General features: G+C 51.2%; 1 protein-coding gene across 3 annotated transcripts in view; it reads right to left on the reverse strand.

Annotated features, from left to right (window-relative positions):
- SCAF8 (SR-related CTD associated factor 8) overlaps window positions 1-25676 on the reverse strand; it is a 2093867-nt gene that overhangs the window by 1257526 nt on the left and 810665 nt on the right. For all 3 annotated transcript variants that reach the window (XR_011268119.1, XM_069607748.1, XM_069607747.1), the window contains exon 14: window positions 2267-2367. Coding sequence is in view for 2 of the 3 variants with exons in the window: in XM_069607748.1 (XP_069463849.1) it covers window positions 2267-2367 (101 nt within the window). In the remaining variant the exon portion in view is untranslated. The remainder of the gene's footprint in view (window positions 1-2266; window positions 2368-25676) is intronic.

Consider the following 25676-nt stretch of genomic DNA (forward strand, 5'->3'; position numbering starts at 1 on the left):
CAAATGTCGTCCAACAGAGGAATTGACAACACGGTCTTCCTCTTTGCCTCGCGGTGCTGGTACAGGAACCCCTCCTTTTCCTTGGGGATCAGCTGAAACAGGTCCGAGGCCCCTTGGCCTCGAATTTCTTCTCCAAGATGGTCTTGCTCGACAAGGGGAGACTGTTTCGGGGAGATGATGGGCATCACCTTCTCTAGCGTTTTCTCTATGGGCTGAAATGACTTTTCCCTCCTGGCAGGCAGGGAAACTCTAGTCTTCGGGACCGTTCCCTGCGAACCCGTGTCAGTGGCCTTCGCTAGGGACGCCACCACGCCTTCGATGGACGGTTTCGCCTTTGGTTGAGCTAGGGGCCTTGGTGGGGTGGTCAACGCCCCGCTCTCCCTTGTCCTCCGTCCGGGGCTTCTCCAGAAGCTTACCCGGGTGGTCCAACTTCCTCCTCTTCGCCGAACTGGCACGTTGGCTTATGGTCGAAGGTGCTAGAGACACTGCCCACCCTGGCCGCCGAGAAGCCTGTCGCAACGGCACTCCCGGTGCCCGCAGACTCGCAGTGCTTGGTGTTATGTTGGGCCCCCGTCACCGGGGCGCCCTGGAAGGTCTTAGAAGACCTCTCAGACTTCTTGTGGCTGGGGGAGGCATGCTGCTGGGACCCACCCGCAGCAGGGGCCTTGGCCTGGAGCCACTCTGAGTCGGCTGCGCTGGTCCTTCATGGTGCGGGGGACCATATCCTGGCAAAACGCAGTCTTCCACGTGCGTTTGGTTTGAACGCAGTGAAAGATCGAGAGCAAAGCACGAGGACTCCTACCACTTGAATGTGCGGTAACAATCTGAAGATGGCTGCCAGAGGAGAGGCTTAGGTAGAGGGCAGTCATTGGCTGGGGGCAGCACGACCCAGAGACCAGTGATTGGTTGTTAGGAGAAAGAGGTCAGAAGTGAAACTGAATTTTTCTTTACCGAGGATTCCCAGCCCGACTACGGGGAATATTCATGAGCATGTGAATTCATGCCAGAATCCATGCTGGAGAATATCACACAACACGAATGAAAGCGCTAAGTGTATGAGTCCAACCCTGATTTGAATGGGGCCCTGTGCCCAAATGTTCACAAAGTACCTTTAGAAGATGGGGCAGAGTTAGTGGTCAAAACTTAAATTGGTGTTCTCCATTTGGGCCTGTGGGATTTGGCACGCCTTTCAATAAGGTGGGGATAGGACACTAGACATTATCTATGCATCGACTAATGTATAACCAGCTCCAACTCTCCCTACAGCACGCCTGTAGAAAACATGGTCAAGTTCAACCGCTTCGATAGCTCTGTTTCATGTCCATCGGAAGAACTACGTACTAGGAAAACTATCTTGTGTCGAGCAACATGGATATGTAGTTCTCCTGCACAAAGTAAAAGGCAACGGATGGTGCAGAATGTATTAGATAAAATCAATCCGAGGACGTTGCTGCATGAAGGATCATAGGTCCCTGTACACGTAGCAGATTCACAAGCCGCACAAATACATACAGAGATCAAAATAAGTATATATTTTTTAGTACTTAACCTTGTGGACCATCCATTGCTTGGCAGCTCCTGCATTGTTAACTGTACTTCACACCAATCCACACACTCTGAAGTATAATCTTTACGGCTCAGCCATTGTATGAAGTGAGTTTGGTTGGACTGTACATGTACCCATGCATGACAAATGGTACCAGCCGAAAATACAGTTGATCTAACTTCCTTGACACCAGGTTCATCAAAATAGGTTTCTTCACACACCCCTAAGCAGAAGGATGCAGAAAAAGTCCCTAGTAGATATTATCTTGGAACATCTGCCACAGGATTCAAAGCCACAGGGGTTCTTGCTCATTTTGTAAATGTTTGAGAAAAATGCCAATTGCATTAAAAAATAAGCAGCCCTTTTCCGAATTCATTGACTGTTTGGAGTTCTAGAATCAGTGTGTACCAAAGTCCCATTACCTGTAGTGTCAGTAAATGAACTGTGGGGCTTGCAGCACCACTTGCACCCTGTGCCCTGTTTCATCCGGTGGAGGATATGATGTTGCCTTTGCAGCACCACAGGCATAGAAGGCAACATATGGTGCTGTGCAAGATGTTTCAAAGTTAAGGATCTAATTTTATTAGACTTTTTTATGGTTCAATCAAGTGAAGCACTGCAGTTGGATTCTTAACCTAACACGAAAGTTCCTGCAATCAATTCAATAATATAATTTTAAAAAAGAGGCACATTTTGATAAAGAATAGATGGAGTACTTACATTAATTGACTCAATCTGTCCAAATTCCTCAAATACATTAATCAAATCTTGTTGCGTTACCTTTCTGTCAATTTGGCCTATCCATAGTGTTGTACTGCAAACTACAAAATAAGAACATAAAACATACAAAACATTACCTCCATTTGCATGTGAAATGTACTTGTTAGAATACAAATACCACAAGCATGTCATACAAAAAATTGATATATATTTTTTCACATTTCTGTGTACTTTTCAACAAAACAAAAATATTAAAATGTGTGGGAGGGTGTTAGGACAGTTTTTCTGAAGTCCAACTAAGGGCTAAGTAAAACCATTTAACTGAGACAGTACAAGACTTCACTTAGTATAAGGCTGTACTACCTGTGTATATGGTAGCGTAGATCGGGCAGCCAGGCTTATCTTAGGAGGGAGAGAGGGCTGTAGAATCAGGACAAATAAATTGTAATAGACATATGCTCCAAAGAAACACTGAAACGCTATGAATTGTAAAAACAAAATGGTTCATTTAAATACAAGTAGACCAAGATAATCTTGGGTAAATAAGTACCATTACAGATCATATAAACGCATTATAAAAAAACACTATTCTTTAAAGTACACAGACCAAGGCATAGACCGTATTTGGAACACTAACAGTATTTTAGGTAAGTCAAACCTTATCATACACATTCAGTATAGGCCACACCTATTCATTCAGAGTAAAACCATGAGTCACTTGCAGATTACTTTACAGTAATTCAAGGGTAGTAGACCCCGTCAGTTATGCAGTGACACTCAGCAACGAAATCACATTAAACCAACTTGCAAATATACTTTTCTGAATAGTGGAATATTGATTCAAGGGAAGTATATACCTCTACTACTTTTGTGATAACACACCATTCTACTACTTTCGGTGTAATATACAATTACAGTTGCATTTCAGTTCAGTGGAACAAAGTCTAAGATAAACAATAACTCTTTACACTAATGTTAGATGCACCAGGGAGACCAAGGTCAGCTACACCTTGTTAGATGAGATTTTCTTAGTAATGATAAATCTTCCTGACCTGGGTCAACCCCAGAACCTTTTGATTTTACTGGTGGATTATTTTTTACTCATACCTCTGAGTGTGATCCTTTTTTCAACACTCGCAGAACCTTTTATACTTAGTATGGGTGTCACTTTTAAGACTTTCCATAATGTCTTAAAAATTATCCTCTTTGATAACTTTTTGCCAATACGTGCTTATTGTTGCTGGGTTGCCCTAGGGGCTCCCCTTTTAACTTTATCTGGCTAACTTTGTGAGAAATACAGTTCCCAAGGGTAGTGTAAGGTAGGCCCTAATTACAGGGGTACCCCTTTATTATACGGGTACCCCTAAATATGCTCACACCAGATTAAAGTTCACCCCTCTACAGAATTAAGGCCAAGAGTATCTTGCAAAGTTAACAAATGTGATCTATACAGACAGGAGGATGGGGCAAATAGCTTTGCACCCTGAACAGCATTTTCTGACCCTCTTCGGTTCCAAGCACCAAAAGACTGAAGCCAGGCAGGAGCTTATATACTCTTACTGTAGTGGCATCTCTGGATATGGGCATGACTTTATCCAAAACAGTAGTCTTTCTCTTACAAGGGGTTTTGCACCCTTCCTTCCTTCATGGTCATATTTCCGTTTAGGACATACTGCTAGCCTATGCAAGAATACACTGTAGTTCCTGTTGTTCATCATTTTGCTACATTATGAAACATTTCTATATAAAAACATTTTCCCTGTCATGCTCTCCATATTTCATTAATTCAACTGATATTTGTATCTGGTCTTATAATCTCCTCAAAACCTTGTTTTCCATAATTCTGCATTTTGTGCATGAGCCTTAGCCTGCATGGGATTTTTGACAGATACCAAACCGCTGCCGAGTTACGTGCTGGCCTGCCAGAGATAGCGAATACCACGGCAATGCCTGTAGTCTATTTTTAGCGCAGGCCACATTCCTTTTGACAGAGCCTGCTTCTACCGTGCTTTGAGAAAAACGAAACAGAAATTAACATTTACCAAATTGGCACATTTAGAAGAGTACCAAGAAGAATATGATAACAGGAACTAGTATTTTTTCCTGCAGCACCCAGCCATGATGGGACCCAATCAAAGGCAAGCGATAGACAATCCGTGTTCTGAACACCACCTTTCTTCATTTGAACACCTACATTGTGCACCGTCTTGATGACGTGGGAAAGTAAACCATTCTCAGCATCCTCCTGGGGTATAAAAGTGCAGCAGCTGCTTGTACCCCAGGAGCCAAATAAATAAAGTTTTTGCTGAGCTAAAAAGTCGATACACATCAGGTATTCCTCTGAGCAGTGCGGAAAAGTCCTTTGAGACATAGTTTGATCTCTTCTTTCTTCCCCACCGTTGAAATAATCATTTTTCTGGCAGCATGCCAAATTCTTGTGTGATCTGCAAGTTTCTTTATGCTTCCTTAGGTGTTGGAGTGGCTGTTGGCACTTCGACAGGCATTTCTTTTCAGGTGGCCAGTGAACGATTGCCACTCCATGAGGGTGGGAGGTGCAAGTAGGCTAGTTGTCCACAAACCCAGTAGTAATCCATCACTGCTGCCGTGCCTTTTGTCGTATCGGGGATCACAACAGTTTAGTTGCACTGTGTGTTTGCGCCAACAGGAACTGTTCATTCATTGCTAAAACAAAGGTCATAGTCTATGTCTCTATGTATTTGCACTGGCTTCTCCCTTGTTCTAATCCATGTCAGCCTTGTGATGAATTGGGACCATATTTGCGCACCCATAATCTCTACTTGGGGTATTGCTTCTCTGCTGTACTTGATCAGTCCATCTGCCGGGCACGTCACTGCTGTCGCTGCCATTTGAGTAACCTGACAAGAAAAAATATGGTGTAGATCAATGCTCCTCAACTGAATGCTATGTGCCGGGAATGAGTCCTTTATCCTGCATAGTGCAAGATGTACCAGGCATTGTGCCTCTGTAATTGGGACTGGATGTGGAACTAAAACCTTGGGAGCCCCGATGCGTGCGGGATAAGTGCACACATGTAACAGCTTTCATTTAATACATTCCTTCCTGGAGTCCGCGTATCGGAGCACCACCTATTCAATGTTTATATATGCTGGATGTCAGAAATGGTCAAATGGTAAAAAGGCCAAAACTTTATATAAATCATACGTCATTCATACCTCCTGTTTGATTCGTCTAAAAAAAAACTTGTAGGGGCAGCCTGCAAAAAGTGAGACATTTTGTATTTCCTTTTTTTATATATTCATATTAGCATAATGTTTCAACTGCCCCCCCTTTATATGACCATCCAATAGAACAAACATACCGTCATCCACTCCAACAACCACGACCAGCGTCATACAAAATAGAATACTTAAAATATAAAATACATAATTCCTAGAACAAATTACTTTTAATCTTATCCAATTATTTTATCTTAATCAAAAGAGAGGTTTGAACACGACGGTCAGCCATCCTGGCCTGTTCCTGGAGAGAGAGCAAGGGGGAGAGAAAGGGGGGGGAGAAGGGAGAGAAAGGGGGAGAGGGGGGAGTGGGGAGAGATCGGGGACAGAGGGTGGGAGAGAGGGGGGGAGACCAAGACCCTTTTTCCAACAGGGACGACCAGGTTCTGGAACTTCAAAAAAAGATTTCCCTGAGACTTTGTAGCAGCAGCCTTGTGTAGACTGCGTAGTCTAGGATCCAGGCCCTACAATAATGACAAACCCAAAAAATAACTGCTGCATTTCTACGACCTTATTGGGCCAATGGGTGGCACGTACTGCCGCCGCCCTATCTGGTAATACTTTTTTCCCCATTTGCAAAAATGAGTTATCCAAGTACAGTACCTCCTGTTGGCAGTATTGTAGCTTCTTTTGATCTGCCTTGAACCCTTTGGGAGTCGGCAATTGCAAAAATGCAACAGAATGCCTCCTTCACCGTTGTTTATTTCACTATATACCAGCAGATCATCCTCATACTGGATGTTTGTGCTAAGCCCCGGACTTCAATGTAATCTGTACTGGGGTCACATCTCCCAGTAACCCAACATTATGTGGATTAAGGAGCGAGTTACTTACCTGTAACTGTTGTTCTCCAGCATGGGTCTGGCATGGATTCACATGCTCATGAATATTCCCAGTCAGGCTGGGAAAACTTGGTAAAGAAAAAAATCAGTTTGTTTCATTTCTGAACTGTCTTTCTCCTAACAACCAATCACTGAGCTCTGGGTCGTACTGCCCCCAACCAAAGACTGCCCTCTACCTAAGCCCCTCCTCTGGCAGCCATCTTCAGATTTGGTAGCACGTAAAGAGGCAGTAGGACCAAGAGAAGAGCTGCAGAGGGGTAGGCGGGAGGGTTCGCATGTGAATCCATGCCAGACCCATGCTGGAGAACAACAGGTAAGTAACTTGTTCCTTCTCCAGCATGGGGTCTGGCATGGATTCACATGCTCATGAATAAATGCATAGCAGTACACACATGAACAACCACGGCAGGTGGCAAGGCTCAACATTAAGCATCTCAACATTAAGCATCTCAACATTAAGTATCTCTTACCTCCTTCAACAGGCTCACCTTGAAGCCAACAGGTTGAGTAGCACTGCTTGGCCGAATCTGGACTCCTCCCTGGAATCCCTGTCGACGCAGAACTTTGTGAAGGTGTGCGTAGACCTGCACGTAGTAGCCCTGCAGATGTCAAGCAGGGGCAAACCAGTCAGGAACACAGTAGTTGCAGCGATCGCTCTGGTCGAATGGGCTCTCGTACGTGCAGGCAACAGATGGTTAGCCAACCAGTGACAATGGGTGATGCAGCCGGAGAGCTACCTGGAAATGGAAGCCTTGGAGAGGGCCTTCCCATGGTTCACAGGGCCAAAGTTCACAAAAAGTTGCGATGTCTTCCGAAAACACTGTGCGGTCCACATAAAACTTCAGCGCTGTAGCCACATCCAGCGAGTGCAAAGTGCTTTCAGCCGGCGACGAAGGCGTCGGAAAGACACCAAGGGCTTGTTTGGATGCAAGTCCGACGGCACATTGGGCATGAAGGAGTGGTGCGTCCGCAGCACCACCCTTGTCTTGTGGAATGTCAAATAATTGTAAGTTACACACCGTAGTGACTAACTTACTCTTAGTCCATAGTACCCTTTGCTCCATACTGTATGGGCGTCCCTTCCAAGGGATGGGAGACGGAATCTTTTTCACCAGACAAAACCTTCTTCCCCTTTAAATTTAGAGGTGCGGGGATGTGGCCCAGGGAGCATGCTCTGCCCTCCGGTGACACCTCAGTTCACATTGACGCATCGACAATAGATTTAACATTGCCTAATGACACCAGTATTATTAGGGGGGAGGTTGGTGGGACTTATGGAGGAAAGGGGACTATGGACTAAGAGTACGTTAGTCACTATGATGAGCAACTTGTAATTACTCTCATGTCCCGACCCCTTTCCTCCATACTGTATGGGTGATTATAACTCATTGTAGCCCCAGGGTGGAGAGGAGACCCTCCTTAAGCAAATGGGTTCCTTAGAACCACCTGTCCAAAAGCTGCATCTGATCTAGAGCCAGCATCCGAACAGTAATGCTTGTAGAAAGCCGAGGGAGAGGCCCAAGTGGCCACCCAGTTTATGACTTGTCAAGGGACATGGTGCTGAAATGCGATGGCCGTTACCTTCGCCCAGACTGCGTGGGCATGCATGTTGGCTTTGTACTGGCCCTCGTACGCTGCCTTGATGGCAGAGACCATCCAGTGGGATATGGAGGCCTGATAGCCTGGCCTCGAGCCTCCGAAAGTGACAGAGCGTCCAACTTGCGGAAGCCCTTGGTCCTATCCAAGTAGAATTTTAGGGCACGCCTGACATCCAGGCAGTGCAGCACTCTGTGCTTCATTCTTAGGACCGGGAAAGAACGTAGGAAGGACTATTTCTTCGTTCAAGTGAAATGCAGATGGAACCTTGGGCAGAAATGCCGGGTGCGTCCGCATGACTACCTTGTCCTTGTGAAAGGTGGTATAAGGTTCAGAGGCGACTAGCGCCTGGATCTCTGACTTTGCGAGCCGAGGTAAGGCCGTCTTGATGGTGACCAGCCTAATATCCACGGACGCCACTGGCTCGAATGGTTTGTGTGCCAGGGCGCCCAAGACTAAGGTCCCACACAGGGTGCGGTGTCCTGACGGGCGGGTAGAGCCTAGTGAGACGAGTCAGATGTTTGACGATAGGGTTGGAGGAGGAAAAAACACCTACCTCCGAGTTCCTGTAAACCCAAATGGCTGCAAGGTATGTACGGCAGGTGTCCACCTGTACGTCCGAATGAGCACGGTGCGCCGAAAAGGAGAGCATGTCGTCCAAATTGCAGGCCAGGGGGTCAATTCCCTTGGATTCTACCCAGTGGCAGAATCTGGTCCATTTGCTTTTGTACTGGGCCCTGGTGGCTTTGCTCCTGGCGCCCTGTATGATCTCCAGATTGGCCTGTGAGGATAAGGTGCCAAAGCGTTACCTGCTCAGGTACCACGCTGTGAGAGCCAGTTCCCCTGGCGCGCGGGGATGAGGGGGGGGGGGGGTGGGGATGATTCCGCCAACCTGCTATGCCGGAGGATGTGCTGGGCCCGTCAGAAGGTGCATCGGGGGAACCTCCGATAGGCTGTGTAGTTCTGAAAACCATGGCCTGGCCGGCCACCATGGAGCTATCAGAATGATGAGTAGTCGGTGAGACTCCTTGATCTTGCAAATTACCCGGTGGATCAGGGGAGTAGGCAGAAAGGCGTGGCCTTCATGCCGGTCCACTGGAGGTGAAGTGCGTCGCCCAGAGAGCAAGGGCCCTGACCCTGCCAGGATGCGAACTGGTGACACTTCTTGTTGTGCCAGGTGGCAAAGAGATCCACTTGGGGATGACCCCACCTGCTAAAGATCTCCTGAATAACGAGGTTGTTTAGCTGCCACTCGTAGTTGTCCGCTTCCAGGTTGGATTCCCCTGGGAGGTGGACTGCCGAGAGGTAAATGTCGTATTCCAGGGCCCATTCCCACATGCTGATTGTAACGCTCACCTGACTCCCACGGAGGCGCTGGTCTAGTCTGGGTTGCTGTGGCCTCTTCGAGCGTGATGCGCAGAACTCGGAACACCGACTGAACAGGACCCTCAAATCTTGCTTGTCTGGCCCGTAGGAATATCCTTCTGCAGATGAGAAAGAGGATTAACAGTCTGCAGAATAGTGTGCTTGCTCCCCCCTTCCCCCCCTTCGTTCTTCTCCAACTTCCTCCGGAATCCCCGGTTGAAGCTCACCTTATGGTTTGAAAGGATGAACTCTCCATCCTGCTTCTGGTGCAGGGGCGCGTGTTTGTCCAGTTACTTCACTGGTTTTCAGAATGGCGCTGGCAAAATCCACTTGACTTTTCCGAGCGGAACGACGTAAGTATGAAGAATACAAAAGTTCAAGTGTAGAGCCTCCTTTTCTGTTGCCTTCCTAACCTGTGATCTGTCCTTTATTTCAGGTGCAGAATGAAGGCGATGCGTTGAGGGATTGAATTGCCGATGGTAAACTCAGGTGAGTTAGCGATGGGGGCGATCCCTCTTAATGTCTTTATATTCCTCCAGTAATGACTTTTGTCCTTTCCCCATAGGGGCCGGGGTGCGGTACCTGCCAACGAAGCGGCGCCGACCCAAAATGAGGAATGGTCCACCAACAGAAGACCGGTAAGTGTTATGGCGGAAAATTAGGCTTTCCTCATATGTTCCTTCTGCTCACCTTTTGTCTCTTCTTCTCTCCCCTAGGCGCAGAGATGTGGCGACCGGTGCAGACAGTCGCGGTGGAGCTAGAAGAACTCCCGAGGACAGGTGAGGGAAGCGCGGCGCTGCAGCGAGCAACGCGGTGCTTTTAAATGAAAGTCTTTTCTCAGGAACGCTGGCGTGAAGGTTCCGGATGCAGGTAAGAAGTTTGATAAAATTCTTGGTTTTCACCTTTCTCTTCTCTTCTTTCCTTACAGGTGTTCCAGGATCGAGTCGGGCGTGGCTGGAGACCAGATGCAGGAGCAGACACGGTGAGCGTTCAGCTGCTTGGATGCAGAACAACGCGAAGCGTGAGCTACTGTCTGGGCGTGGCTTAAATAGCCCCCAAAGTAGTTCCAGGTAAGTATCCTTCCCTGGCCACGCCCGAGTGGCAAAATAGTCCCAATGAAAAAATAGTCCCTTTCAGGACTCAGGGAGGCCTGAATCTTGCAGCATGGTCTGCATCAGGTAAGTGCACAAAACACCTTCCTTTATGAGCCTGGCGCCTATGGCACCAGGACTGATGTCCAACATGAGCCTGGCGCCAACTGATGTCCAAAGAGCCCCTATAAGGGACCGCTGGGCTTTTACCCGGGGGCATGATGCCTGCTCCCGGGGGTGCTGGGCCTGGCCTAGTGCTCCGGGGGTAGGCATCATGACACTGATTGCCAGTCTGCACAGAGGAGGGGGGAGGAGGGGGACTGGTGCCTCCCTGCTCGTTGACGTAGTACATGCAGGTCAAGTTGTCTGTCTGGATGAGGACCTTTCCCTTGAGAAGTGGTAGGAATGCTGAGCGCTAGCCAGATGGCGTTCAGCTCCAACCAATTGATGTGGTATTCCTGCTCTTGTCGAGTCCAGTTGCTGTGGACCGAGAGATCGTCCAGATGGTGGCCTGCGGAAAGGGCGGCCGAAAGGGCTTGCCCATCTGTAGGTTGCAGTCCATGGACCACCAAGTTAGGTCCGGGTAGAGAGATGGAGGAACGTTGATCATCTAGGATTGCGAGCCCACTCCTGATTGCATGAGGCCGCAAAGTGTAGATGAATCCTTCTCATCCTTAGTCTTGTGTACGGCACAGCTAAAAGGACCGCAGCCAGTAGACCCAGGAGATGTTGGGACCACCATGCCGAGGAAGTGGGCGGTAGCCCTCTTGATGGCCGAGATTTTGGCCTCCGACGGGAAAACCCTCTCGGAACACGTATCCCAAATGAGTCCCAGGAATGTCAGTCTGCGTAGGCTGCAGCTGTGACTTCTTGAGGTTGAGCGAGAACCCCAGGTCGTCCAGCGTGTTCATAAGGGCATGGGAAGAGTGGCAAACCGCTTCCGGAGCTGTAGCCCTGACGAGCCAGTCGTCGAGGTATAGGCAGATGTGGAGGCCCTGCGCTCTGAGGAGGGCCGCCAGAGTGTTCATGAGTCTGGTAAAGACACTGGGGGTCGAGTTGAGGCCAAATGGAAGGACTTTGTATTGGAAATGGTAGCCCATGATCCTGAACCATAAGAACGATGGTGCTACCAAATCGGGACGTGTAGGTAAGCGCCCTTCAGGTCCAAAGAGCACATCCAGTCTCCCTTGTCCAATGTGTCTGCTATAAAAGCTTGCGTAACCATCTTGAATTTTTGCAGGGGTAGGGAGAGGTTGAGGGTGGAAAGGTCGAGCACAACTCTCAGGCCTGCCTGGTGGTTCTTCTGAATGGCGAAAAACCCGGAGTAGAAGCCAAAGCCTCGCTGGGAGGCTGGGACTTCCTCCACTGCCTGGCTCTCTACGAGTGACTGGATCTCTGACAAAAGAGTTGCTGTCCCAACCTGTGGGAGTGGAGGTGAGGAGCGGCTGGGATAGGAAGGCGGTACCCCGTAGATACTAAGGAGAGGATCCAGGGGTCCGTGAAATTCTGGCGTCATAATTGTGCATGGAGAGCAAGCCTGCCCCCCACTGGAGACACGTGGACCCAAGGGGCGTGTCATGCCTTCTTTCCCTCGAAGGACGACGCTGAGGAGGTGGTGGGGGGGCTGGAAAAAGCCTTACACTTCCCCCAGCCACCCTTTTGTTGTTTGCGCCGGATCTGCGATGGCTAACAGTCCGGCTGGCTGAATCTGCATTCCTGGAAGCAGCGGACCCCTCCATATGAACGACCCTTTTCCGAGCACTGCTGAGATTGGGTGTACGATTTGGGTGTCGTCTTTGTAAGAATAAAGACTTTGCCGTTTGTGAGCTGCTGTGTCCAGCTCTTTGTCCGTAGGAGTGGAAGAGATCCCCCCCCACACCCACCACGAACTGTAGATCTAGAATGCACTCCTGTATATCCAGGTTGAATTTCATTGCCCGGAGCCAGGCTGTTCTCATGTCCGTGGCAATGCAGATGGCACGGCCTGAGATATCGTTATGAGCCACTGTGGATTCCATGAGGTCATGCGCCACAAGCTTGGCTTCCGCTAGCCCCCGCCTAAAAGCTTGATTGGTACTATGTGGGGCTTTCTGGGAGGAAGTCCAATTTCCCGCCATAACCTTTGGTTGACGGCAGCCAGCATGGCATCTGGTTGGCCTGACGCAGGTGCAAGGAGGTGTTGGAGTAGATCTTCTTGCTGTATGCCTCCAAATCTTCTCCTTACCTAGCAGTGCCGCAGGAGGGGGCTGAGGACAAATGAAGCTTGGAGTATAATTATGCCGCAGCGATCACCGAGGAGTGTGGCTGAGGATGGGTCGACAGCAAGAGTGTATCCCCCTCCATCTGCCTGTACTTCCAGGCGTCGATTGACCGGCTGGACCGAGTGGGGCTTGAGCCACCCCTTCTTGGCCAGGGAGACTACATTGGTTTGCAGTGGAATCCCGTGTTGGCAGAGGGGCGTCTCGTGAGGACTCTAGCCAACACCCCCTCTGCCGGCTGTTCGACCTCGGGTTGGGGGAGGCCCAGGTACTCCGCCAGGCCAGCAAGACATTCATGGAAGGCCCTGGCTGAGGATGGCGTGTCCGGATCCTCCACCTCGTCCATATCCTGCGGATCTGAGGGATACTGTGGAGGAGAAGGAGGAGGAGTAGATGGCGCCGGAGGCTGGGGTACAGGGACCGCTGCCGGAGGCGGCGAAGGTTGCAGAGTTGGCTTTGGAGACGGAGGAGGCAGCTGAACCGGGGCCCCGATGGAGGAGTCTGTGGTGCCGCTAACATGCCGGGGATGACTTCTCTGGTGGCATCTTTGATAACCCCCATCTGAGGAGACCTCATGAGGCCGAGAAACTTCTCGAAAAGCACCTCCTCAATGGCCAAAGAGGTGGCAGGGGGTACAGACAGGGTAGCGGGGGGCTGCTGGAGCCGCGGCGTACCCTGTCCATATGGACGCAAAGGAACTTTGTACTGTGCAAATGAAGGGTAGACTGTGGCCAGTCACACCTTGACAATCGCACTTCGCCGAATTCGTGAATAGTGTGGGACGGGTGACCCTTTCTGGCGCGGCGGCCATTTTGTCGAGCTGCATGCCACGTGCCTGCGACGGCCTGCTGGGCCCGGCCTCGTCCAAGACTCTTCCGTTTAGATCATGAGGCCTATGTTGCTCCTCTGGCTACGGCCCGGTAGGCATGACACCCTCGACTCGGTGGTCAGTAGAGCTGCGTTTAGGCGCCCCCTTTGACGTATTGCCGGTGTTGGGGCGTAGCCCCTCGGCCATTGTGCCGGTAAAAAGGGTGTAGACCCCAACCACCATATCGCTCAACGGAAACTCTCGTCAAGTGTGATCTTGTCCTCGAAGCTTCCCGACACTTGTATCCAATGGGCGTCGAGGAACTCCTGCAGCGGATGCATCCGTAGCCTGCACAGCCGAATGAGGTATATGCATAACGACATGCCGAATAGGGACTTAATGGACCTCACCCTTGCGACCTTCAGGGCCAACAGCCATTGTACCATGGTTAAAATGGCTGCTATCCTCTCCTCCGACGGAGACGCCAGGCACGACACTGTGTTGAGTCGGGATCCCAGAAACCACGTGTCATGCGATGGAATCTAACAGGACTTTGCATAGTCCACCGAGAAACCCCAGATCTGTCAGGAGTTGGATGGTCTTCGCCGTGTTTTTGGATGTCCTTTGAGCTTGCCGGGGTGAGCCAGTCATCCAGGTAAGGGTGCACGTGGATCCTTCGTAGACGCAGCTGCAACGCCACCAGCGCCAGGCACTTGAACACTCTTGGCACCGACTTCAGTCAGAAGAGAAGGGCCTTGAACTGGTAACGTTGTCCATGAACCATAAAGCGCAGGTACTTGGTTTGGCCCTTATGTATGGGGATGTGAAAGTAGGCATTTTCCAAGTACACCAACGATAGAAAATGCCCCTCTTCCAGCTGTCCTAGCACATGCTGAAGAGTCACCATCCGAAACATCTGAGACTTGATGTACTTGTTTAGATGGCAGAGGTCCAGAAGGGGCAGCCGGACGTGTTTTTGACGAGAAAGTAACGAGAGTACACTCCGGAGCCCCAGAGCTTCTTTGGGACGAGCTCTATCGCACCCTTTTTTTTAGCATGGCCCGCACCTCCAGCAGAAGGGATGTGGTTTTCCTGACGGGCCACTGGTGGTATACGGGGACACTTATGCTGGAACTCTATGGTGTGTCCGTGGGCGAGAGCGTCCAGCACCCAACAGTCGGTGGAGATGGTCTTCCACACGCTGACTAAGTTCGCCAGCTGGCCGGCTTCCCACCGGTGTGCACAGGTGGGGGCCCAACTTCACGGACAATTCAGTCCTGTTTTGACGTGGAAGCGCTGCCTTGTGGGTATTGATGACGACATCCACCTACAGACTTGCCACAGCCCCTATAGGTCTCCTTGGTCGACGAGCAGGATGGTTGACAGTAGAATGAAGCACCTCCTCTTGGATGGTGGTTCCTCAGATGGTTCAGGCGCCGTGGGCGGGGCAGCCGGCGCAAGAGGCATCCTCACCCAGATTTCCAAGCACAGGGTATGCAGAGATGTGAGAATGTCCACCGAAATATCCCCAGGTGGTTGCTGAGGTGGTGGTGGCGACGGAGGCGAGGGCATCTGTGGCTTAGGTTGGTCTCCCCGTGAGTGTTAACGAGAATTCTCAAAACTGTGCTAATTCCCTTCACCTTAGAGACCCCCAGCAACTTTGCTGGATTTCGAGGACTTTACATTTTTTTTACCTGGAAAGTGTGTGAGCCTTTTTTCCCCCCACTCATGTATTTTGATGTGCGTTTTACAATTGTGATCTTTGATTATGGAGTTTAGACAACACCATAGGCATCAACTTTTCATGTGTGTTACAGAGCACCTTCAGTGCAGTGACACAGGGATGTCTTTTAGACTGCTACATGGTTTAAATACCTTTTCTGGGATGAACTACTGTTTCCCAGAGAATGTAAAGAGACATTGACATTACTAGACTTTCCAAATTCCTAGACCCAGCACACACCATCTTACAATGGAGTGCTGGTGGGGTTACATAGTATCCCCTGTGTCTAAATACTCATGTAGCAGTCAATTGCTACCCGTTCCTATTAAAAAGGCTGTTGGCAGTGGTTTTACAATAAAATGCCATGATTTTTTCCAACCGCGGACACCGGTAGCTAAAAATCACGGGAGCCATGTTTTTCAAGATGGCGCCTTAAGCCGCTTTGTTTAAACAGGTCCCGGTCTTAATTTTTCGCTGTTTTTTGGAAAAGTCCTCCTAGAGTTTGTCTGCGCGCCAAACCAGGTTTGGTCTCGTGGTTTGTGTGCCTTTGGCAGGCTTCAGGACTGAAAACCGCCTCTTGCGCCCGAGTGTCTGGGGTGGGCAGGAAATGAGGTAGGTGCCTGAAACTCCCTGTGCTTCGCATCCTAGGAGATCCAAATTCACTCGGGCGTGATTGGCTGGTTGACTGTCCGGCAAGGACAGCCACCCTTGATGGGTGAGTGACAGCTAGGCTGGAATGAAAGGGAGAGAACTGTTTAAAAGGCGAGTCTCTTGGACTGGAAAGCAGAGTCGACCACTGGAACCAAAGAACCGAAGACTAGCTGGAAGAGAATGGCTGCTGCAACTCCTGGACCGTTGGTTTGCCCGATGAAGCCCTGCTGCAGGTCCGAATTGCCAAGTTCATCTCGACAGAGGAGCCCCTTCAAGGAAGACTTCTTTCTTTGAGTTGGTGGGACCAATCAACTCGTAAGCCACCTGGATACCATTCTCAAGGCTAGTTCGGATTAACCAGGGAGAGGGATACCAGCTTGTGTGCCTGAATCTACAGCTACTGGAACTGAAGTGACTCAATTTTGTTTGCGTTTTCCGACAATCCTGTGTAGTGCAGAAGTCCCGACATCCTCCCTCTTGTCCCCATGACCGAGGCCCAGAAACAGTGAGACCTGCAGGAACTACCAGGAACCAACGACTTCAGCCGCATCTGTTTCTACATATTAAGGTACTGTGCCAACCCGATTGAGAGAAGGCCACTCTTGCAGTGAAAGTTTGCGACCTAATCAGCTTGTGACCCCAACATACGATTCTTTTTCTACTTCTGAGAACTTTTGCAAAGACTTAACCATTTGATACTAGAACTGCTCTTTCCTATCCAGAACACCAGCCCATTTACTTTGGCCTAGGCCTAATGACTTGAATTGCACTCTTGTGGTGAACTGAAACTATTTGCACTGTCTAACAAGTATATAGGATCTATTCTACTTACCTTCTGCTCACTGCTAAGTAACTGAACTGCCATTTGGCTTCTATTTCAGGGGAGCTCAAACGGTCTCCAACGCTTAGTGTTTTGTATGGTAGTGTATTGTATTGGCATTTAATATTAAGTTGTCTCCTTCTTGTGAATGTTTTCTAAATGATTGTGTAATAAAGGAATAAGAGTTTTACCAAGAAACCTTGAGTAGAAATGTCTACTTGAACCACTGTGATTGAAAGTCCTCTGTGTGATGACTTGTACTGCTCACATTCACTCTTGAGATAAGCCTGGCTGCTCAGCTCGCTACCAAAAACTGTGTGTTACAGTCTTAAACCAAAAGGTTGGTTTGGCTAACACCTGTTGTCCTAATTGTATGTGGTGGTCCCAGAGGGTACTACATGCAATTCTGCTCAACAGTCATCTTAGTTGTCACCTTTGTCCTCACCCTCGTCGGGATCCCTCCCATAGGGCCTGCTCTCTATTAAGGAGAACTCTCAAAAATGTGTTAATTCCCTCCACCTTCGAGAACCCCAGCAACTTTGCTGGATTTTGAGGACTTGATTTTTTTTTAACCTGGAGAGAGCAAGACCTTTTTCCCCCCACTCTCTCATGTATTTTAATGTGATTTTTATACACTGTTCCTTTTGGTTATGGAGTCTAACAAACTCCATAGGCATAATCTTTTACATTGTGTCACACAGCACTTTCAGTGCAGTGACACAGGGAAGTCTCAAATTTCCAAAGGTTTAAATACCTTCTCTGGGATAAACTACTGTTTCACAGAGCAGTAAGGTGAAATTGACTTTACGTACATTTGTAAATATCTAGACCCAGCACACACTATCTTACCATTACCTAGTATCCTCCTTGTCTATCTTTTCGCTACCCTTCCTCGATGAATGGCTGGTGGCAGTGGTTTTGTTTTTTACTACCGTGGTGTGCATTTACCGCGGGCTACGTTCGCAGCTGCAGTAAAGCACCCAAGGGTGCAATTTCTTTCAAAATGGTCCCGGTCGTCTTTTTTAGCCATTTCTTTGTGGAAAGGTCCTTCATGAGATTTACTGTGCGAGCCAAACCAGGGTTTGGTCCCATTGTTTGCTTTGCCTTTGGCGGGATTCACAAAAGAAGCCCGCCTCTGGCTCCAGGATGTCTGGGGTGGGGAGGAAGTGAGGGAGGTGCCCGAAACTCCCTGTGCTTAGTCTCGTAGGAGACCCAAATGCACTTTGTAGTGAGTGGCCTGCTGACTGACTGGCAAGGACAGCCACCCTGCTGGGTGACTGACAGCTATGGTGGAATGAATGGGAGAGAACTGAATAAAGGGCGATGCTTTTGGCTTGAAAGACAGAGTCGACAACTGGACGACAGAAACTTCAACGGCACTGAATGCATAGGCTCGAATGCCCCCCCCTCCCCATGAGCCTAGTCAGCACCACGTTGAGCTCCCACGCCGGGGCAGGGGCCTTCACCGGCGGGAATGATCGGAACAGTCCTTTCATAAATTCCTTCACCAGTCGATGAAACCACAAGGACGCCCGTCCTGTAGTTCTGGTGTAACGTGAGACGGCAGCCAGATGTACCTTGATGGAAGCGTGAGACAGACCAGCCTTGGCCAAGGACAATAGGTACGGCAATACTTGAGGGGCCGTAATCCGCAGAGGGTAAATCTTCTGTGCACAGCACCAGACAGAGAACCTCTTCCATTTGTGTCGTAGCACTTGAGAGCTGAGGATGCCCTGGCCTTCGCAAGAACCTCTCTGCAGTCGGCCGGGATGTCAGATCCTGCAAACTCTAGTGCTGCAGGAGCCAGGCCTGCAAGTTCAGCGACTCTGGTTCGTGATGAAGAATGGCGCCTCCTTCTCTGGAGAGAAGATCCGTGTCCGTCGGCAGCTTGACTGGTGTGGACGCTGACAAGTCCAGAAGGTCCGGGAACCAGATCTGCCTCGGCCACGCCGGTGCGACGAGGATCATCCTGCACCGGGACCTCTTGAGCTGGTTGACGAGCCGGAGTAGCAATGGCGGGAACGCATAAAGGAACAGGCCGTCCCAAGAGAACGAGAAAGCATCGCCCATGATCCTCGGTTGGGGAAACCTGCTGGCGAACCTCCAGCACTTGGAGTTCGCCGCCGTCGCAAAGAGATCGATCTGGGGTTCGCCCCATCGTCGGAAGAGTCGGTCCACTTGATCCTGGCGCAGTTCCCACTCGTGGCACGAGCGCAGCTCTCTGCTGAGTGAGTCGGCGATGGTGTTTTTTATCCCTGCCAGATGAAAGGGTACCAGAAACATCCCTTGGGCGACGGCCCAATGCCACAGATCCTGGGCTTCCTTGGATAGGGCAGGGGATCTGGTTCCGCCCTGCTTCCGAATGTAAAACATCGTGGTGGTGTTGTCGGTGAAGATCCTCACCACCTTGCCCTTGAGGGACAGAAGGAAGGACCTGAGGGCCCAGAACACTGCACAGAGCTCCAAGATGTTGATGTGGAGAGTCTTCTCCTCCGGGAGCCAAAGGCCTCTCGCGTGGAGACCCCCCGGTGTTTCGCTCCCCAACCTTCCAGGGAGGCATCCGTCGTCACCGACACCTGGTGGGCCGGGGCTAGGAAACCTGTTCCCGCCGTCAGATGAGAGCGGACACCCCACCATCGTATCGCCTGACGGAACGCTTTGTCGAGCGGGATCCTGTCCTCGAAGCTGCCCGTCTGGATCCAGTGGGCGTCGAGGAATTCTTGCAAGGGCCGCATCCGAAGTCTGCAGTGGCGGACCAGACAAATGCAGGAGGACATCATTCCGAGGAGGGACTTGATAGACCTCACTCTGGCCACGTCCGTGGCCAGCAGAGTTTGCACCTTTCCCAGGATGGTCCTTATCCTTTCCTCCGACAGTGAGGCCCGCCGCGCCACTGTTTCGAGCTGTGCTCCCAGAAACAGGGCGACTTGCGACGGGACCAGGTGGGATTTTGGATAGTTGGAGAACCCCAGGTCCGTGAGCAGCTGGACAGTCTTCGCAGTGTGTTCCACGGCGAGCTCCCTTGTCCTTGTCCGTATGAGCCAGTCGTCCAGGTAGGGGTAGACGTGGATCCCCTGCAGGCGCAGCCGCGCCGCCACCGGTGCTAGGCACTTAGTGAACACCCTGGGAGCCGATTTTAATCCGAACGGGAGGGCCTTGAACTGGTAGTGCCACCCTTTGACCACGAACCTGAGGAACTTTCGGTGTCTCTTTAGAATAGGGATGCGGAAGTATGCATCCTCCAAGTCCAACGACGACAGGAAATCGCCCTCCTCCAACTGTCCCAGCACGTGCTGGAGGGTGACCATCCGGAACTTCTGTGCTTTGATATATTTGTTCAGTCGTCGCAGGTCCAGGATGGGACGCCATCCTCCTGTCTTCTTTTTTACGAGGAAGTACCTTGAGTAAACTCCGGAGCCCCGAAGCCTCTTTGGAACGTGCTCGATGGCACCTTTCCTGAGCATCGCCCTTACTTCCAACAGTAGTTGAGGGACGTGATTTTCCTTCCTGGCCACGGGAGGAATGCGGGGGCACCTCTTGTGGAACTCGAGCCCCAGGGCCAGGGTGTCCAGCACCCAACAGTCGGTGGAGATGGACTCCCACACGCCGACGAACTTTGTCAGCCGGCCTCCCACCGGGGTGCTTCGGCGGGGGCCCAACCCGACGGTCGGTTCAATCTTGCTTGGAGGCCGCTTAGCCTCCTTGACGACGGCGGGATCCACCTGACTTGCCGTGTCCCCTGTAGGCCTCCTGCGACGAAGATCTTGCCACTTGACGGTACGTAGAGCAGCTTCTGCCGGCTCCCTTGGAGGCACCCTGTCTGAATCCGGAGCTCCGAAAGGACGGCCGTCGCTGTTGGAGCACACCCAGTGCACGGGCCGTCTCCGCGTCCATCTTGATCGCCTGAAGGGACTCATCAACCGCCTTGCCAAAAAGGTTGTTCCCATCGAAGGGCATGTCCAAAACATTGGTCTGTACGTCCTGGCGGAAATACGTCGCCGTGAGCCATCCTCGTCGTCTCAGGCAAACGCTGTTGCCCAACTGACGGAAACCGGTGTCGGCGATGGCCGTAGCCACCGTAATGGCGTGGTCCGAGGCAATCTCACCTTCCTGTAAGATTTCCAGGGCCTCAGCCCTCTTAGCGCCCGGAAAGAAGTCCAACAGAGGGGCGATCTTGAACCACAACTCCCTGCCGTAGCGGGCTACGATGGCCAGGGCGCTGGCCGCCTTGATGGTCGTCGCTGCAGATGAGATGACCCGTTGTCTCATTGGATCCAGCTTCCTACCCTCGCCGTCCGGCGGGGAGGTTGAAGTCGAGGCCGATGCCCCCCCACTTTCTTCTTGGCCGCCGCCGAAACGACCGAATCCGGGGTAGGTTGCGCCCTAAGGCACAAGGGGGCAGAGTCGGGGACCCGGTACATCTTCTCGTACCGGTCCCTCTTCGCAGGAGCCGTGGCAGGGTTCTTGAGGAGGGCGAGCCCCTCATCCCAGATGTCATCAAGAAGCGGTACGGCGAGGACCGTCTTCCTTTTAGCCTCGCGCCGTTGGTAAAGGAACCCTTCCTCCTTTTCTTTGGGGCAGAGCTGGAAGAGCTCGGATGCCCTGGAAAGCATAGCATGGAAGGATCCAATCTCGTCGGGCGGGACGCCCGGGCAGGGGGCGATGGGGGACACGTCCCGTCGTCGTCGCCTCAGTCGTCATCCGTACCCGTCGTAGTTGTGTCCATGCCTTATCATCCCCGTGGTTAGTGGACCGGGGGGGGGGAGGGGGGGAGGCAGAGAAGGCCGCAGAGGTGGGAGAGGAGGCCTAGGATGCGTCCTCCTCCTCTTAAGTGGTGGGCTTTCCGAAGGTCCTGGCTCCGGTTCCCCCGTCGGGTCTGGCTCAGGTACCTCCGTCGGGGGAAGGGGCAACCTAGTCCTCATCTCCGAGCATAAGGACTGGATGGCTGACAAAATGGCCGCCGAGGTGTCCTGCGGCACCGGAAACGACGGGAGCGAGGGCTCTTGAGGAGCCTCGTCTGCGTCACCGTCGCCCTCGTCGGGATCCCTCCCGATGGGCTGGGCCTCCTCCACGACTTGGATGAGCTCTTCAGAGGTCGTGTCCGTATCCACGATGGCCACCAGCCCCTCCCCCACCCTTTCCAACGAGGACTTTGTGGGGGTCTTCTCGATGGGCCTGAAAGACTCCCCCCTCCGCGGTGGCAGGGACACTCTGGTACCTGAGGGCGCCTCCACTGGTGTAGCCTCCACAGGCTGAGCCAGGGCCGCAGCGACATCCTGAATCGAGGTTTTAGCAGGGTGAATTAAGGCCAACGTCACCTTCTGCACGCCTGGGGCCTTCACCTTGGGGGGAGGGTCCGAGCCTCGCTCCCCCTCTGCCGGAATCTTCGAGATCGACCGGGGCCTCTCCAGAAGCTTCGCCGGGTTCTCGGACTTCCTCTTACCCGAGCCAGAGCGTTGGCTCGTGGTCGATGGCGCCGGGGAGGATGCGCCCTGCCTGGCAGCCAAGGAGCCCGACCGTTTGGTGCTCCCGGTGCCCGCGGACTCGCGGTGCTTAGCCTTTTGTTGGGCCTCCGTCGCCGGGGCACCCTCACAGGACTTAGAGGACCGCTCGGACTTCTTTTTCTTCTTCTTGCCTGGCGGGCTCTTACCTTCCAGCCAGTTGGCGAGACGGAGGTGGCGATCCTTCATGGTCCGCTCCGACAAGTTCCCACAAAACGCGCAGTCCTTTTCCTTGTGCGTCTTGTCCTCATGGAGACAGTAGAGGCATAACGAATGTTCGTCCTCCTTGAAAACGTTCTGAAGCTGGCATCCAGGGCAGGTCCTGAACAGCTTCCCGGGCGTCGAGCTCCCTTTCTCCTGGGCCATGTCCGGGGTAGGCCTCGGACCTTCTGGAATCCTCCAAAAGCGTAACTCGACGAAATCTTCACCCTTGAGGGGCGTAGAAACTCCGAAACGAATCCCCGTTGATCGGAAGTAGAAACGGTGGAGCTTGAGGGTCTATTTAACCGAAAAAATGAGAATCTCCTGAAAAAAGTGCGAAAACGCAGCAAAAGCTCGAGAGCTACAGCACGAGGACTCCCAACACTTGAACGTGTGGTAAAAATCTGAGGATGGCTGCCAGGGGCGGGGCTTAGGGAGAGGGTAGTCATTGGGTGGGGGCAGTATGACCCAGAGACCAGTGATTGGTTACTACTGAGAAAGACAGATCAGAAACGAAACTGATACTGATTTTTTTCTATACCGAGGATTCCCGGCCTGACGACGGGGAATATTCATGAGCATGTGAATCCATGCCAGACCCCATGCTGGAGAATTGTGTGTTGCTTTTTATATTGCTCCGTTCTGAAGAGGCTTATTCAAACTGACTGATAAATAATTGTTTACTCAAGAAACCTTGTGTGTAAGTGTTTATTTGAATACTTGTCGCTGTGATTCTCTGTGTAACTCCACTACAGCGCACATTGACCCCTCTTTAGATAAGTCTGGGTGCTCAACAAGCTACCAAACTGCGTAGTACAAGCTTATACAAAAGGTTGGGTTTCCTATTACCTGTGGTCAGAGTTGTTGTAGTGTTCCCAAAGGGTACTGCATACAAACTTTGTTTAACATATAACAAGATGACAGAATTTAGGATGACAATGACAACACCAAGAACAGACTAAAGGAAACTCCTACAAGAGAGATGACGCTAGGTCGAATAGGACACAAGCGACTCCCTGTGAGGACAGAAATTAGAATCCTTGCCCAACTCCGTCCAACAACCTCACCCACTCCATGAACGCTACCAGGTATCTTACCTGGATAGAGTTGTGTGAATGTTAGCAGTTGCCACACCTGAACTGAGTTGTGGACATTGGCATGCACCAGGCCCGGAGGGATATGTGAATGATGGTAGGTGCCACGCCTGGGTGTAGTGGTGAGTGTTGGCATGTGCCACGCTTTAAAGGGGCTGTAAGCGGTAGCCTACATGAGCAGCTGGATTAGACTGAATGCTGACCACTCCCACATCAGGATGGAGTAACGTTGGTTGACCAATGCCTCGCATGGACTTGATCAGGAATGTGATCAGGGCCAGATTTGGATGGATTCACGAGCGCTTGCTTGCCCCGCATACAGACGGGTTTGACAGAGGTGGACGGGGCCGAACTTGGACACAGTTATGAATGTGGGTTGGCATCATATGTGAAAGGACTGTAGGTGTCGGCCGGATCTGGATGGAGATGCAGAAATGTTCGTGCGCCCCACCTGGAGAGAATAAGGAAGTTTAGCGCTTTGCTTCCAATCAGCAATCCCAATTAACCAATCCACTAACAATTTCAACCCTCTGCATACACCTCTCAAACTCTAACCGAACACAACCACAACCCTATAAAACAATCCGCACAAACTTCACTACACTGCAACAAAACAAACCACACAGCCTTGCACAACAGAACACAACGGCTACAGACCAGAAACACCCCAAGACGAGCAAACTGTTAACCAGGTTGAGGCTGCCTAAAAGCACATCACTGCTCCCTTGCACTTTTCCCGCTTATTCCCACTAACTCACCCTCCACTTCTTTCCTTTTCAGAGCCACGAGTGTGCCAGGGGACCACTCCGGTGGTGATGGTGTGCGGTACAAATATCCTTTAACATTAACATATCTTCACCAGCATGAGGTCTGGCATGGATTCACATGCTCATGAATATTCCCCGTTGTCAGGCAGGGAATCCTCGGTAAAGAAAAAATCTGTTTCAGTTTCACTTCTGAACTCTTTCTCCCAACAACCAATAACTGGTCTCTGGGTCATACTGCTCCCAGCCAATGAATGCCCTCTACCCAAGCCCCTCCTCTGGCAGCCATCTCCAGATTTGGTAGCACGTTAAGTAGCAGTAGGACCAAGAGAAGAGCCGCAGAGTGTAGGCGGGAGGGTTCACATGTGAATCCATGCCAGACCCATGCTGGAGAACAACAGTTACAGGTAAGTACATACTCATGAAAAAAGAATACATAGCAGTACACACATGCACAACCACGAGCGGTGGCAAGGCTCAACATTAAGCATCTCAACATCAAGCATCTCTTACCTCCTCACCAGGCTCACCTTAAGCGAAAAGGTTGCGCAGCACTGCTTGGACGACTGGATTCCTCCCTGAAATCCCTGTCAGCACAGTAGAACTTCGTAAAAGGTGTGCGTCGACCTCCACGTAGCAACCTCTTAGATGTCCAGCAGGGGCACACCAGACAGTAACACCATAGTTGCAGCAATCGCTCTGGTCGAGTGGGCTCTCGGATGGCCAGGCAACAGTCGATTTGCCAACCGGTGACAGTGGGTGATGCAACCGGAGAGCCACCTGGAAATGCAAGCCTTGGAGAGGGCCTTCCCTTGGTTCAGAGGGCCAAAGTTCACAAACAGCTGTGACGTCTTCCGAAAACTCTGCAGTACATGTAGAAGTTCAGCGCTCTAGCCACATCCAGCGACTGCAAAGTCCTCTTAGCCAGCGATGAAGGCGACGGGAAGAAAACACCACCAAGGGCTCAGTGAGATGAAAGTCCGACGGCACCTTCGGCATGGAGGAATGAATCTATAGCACTACCCTTGTCTCTTGAAATGTTAAGTACGTTGGTTTACAAGAGAAGGCCTTGATCTCTCCCACTCGTCGTGCGGAGGTGATGGCCACAAGAAACGCGGTCTTCCACCATGAGAATTTCATTGGCGCTGAATGCATAGGCTCGAACGGTGGACCTATGAGCCTAGTCAGTACCACTTTGAGCTCCCACACCGGGGCCGGATGAATTCACCAGTGGGAACGAACAAAAAAGTTCTTTGATTAACTCCTTGACCAGGTGGTGTGACCACAGCGACTACCGTCCCGGAATTCTGGTGTAGCAGGAGATAGCCGCTCGATGAACCTAGGAGGCATGCGCCAGCCCAGCTTTGGCCAACGACAGCAAATACGGCAGCACTTGACGAGCCGTAATCCGTAGAGTGTCTACCTTCTGTGCACGGCAC

This window comes from Ambystoma mexicanum, chromosome 4q (assembly GCF_040938575.1).
Source record: "Ambystoma mexicanum isolate Mex_15411 chromosome 4q, UKY_AmexF1_1, whole genome shotgun sequence".
NCBI lineage: Eukaryota > Metazoa > Chordata > Amphibia > Caudata > Ambystomatidae > Ambystoma > Ambystoma mexicanum.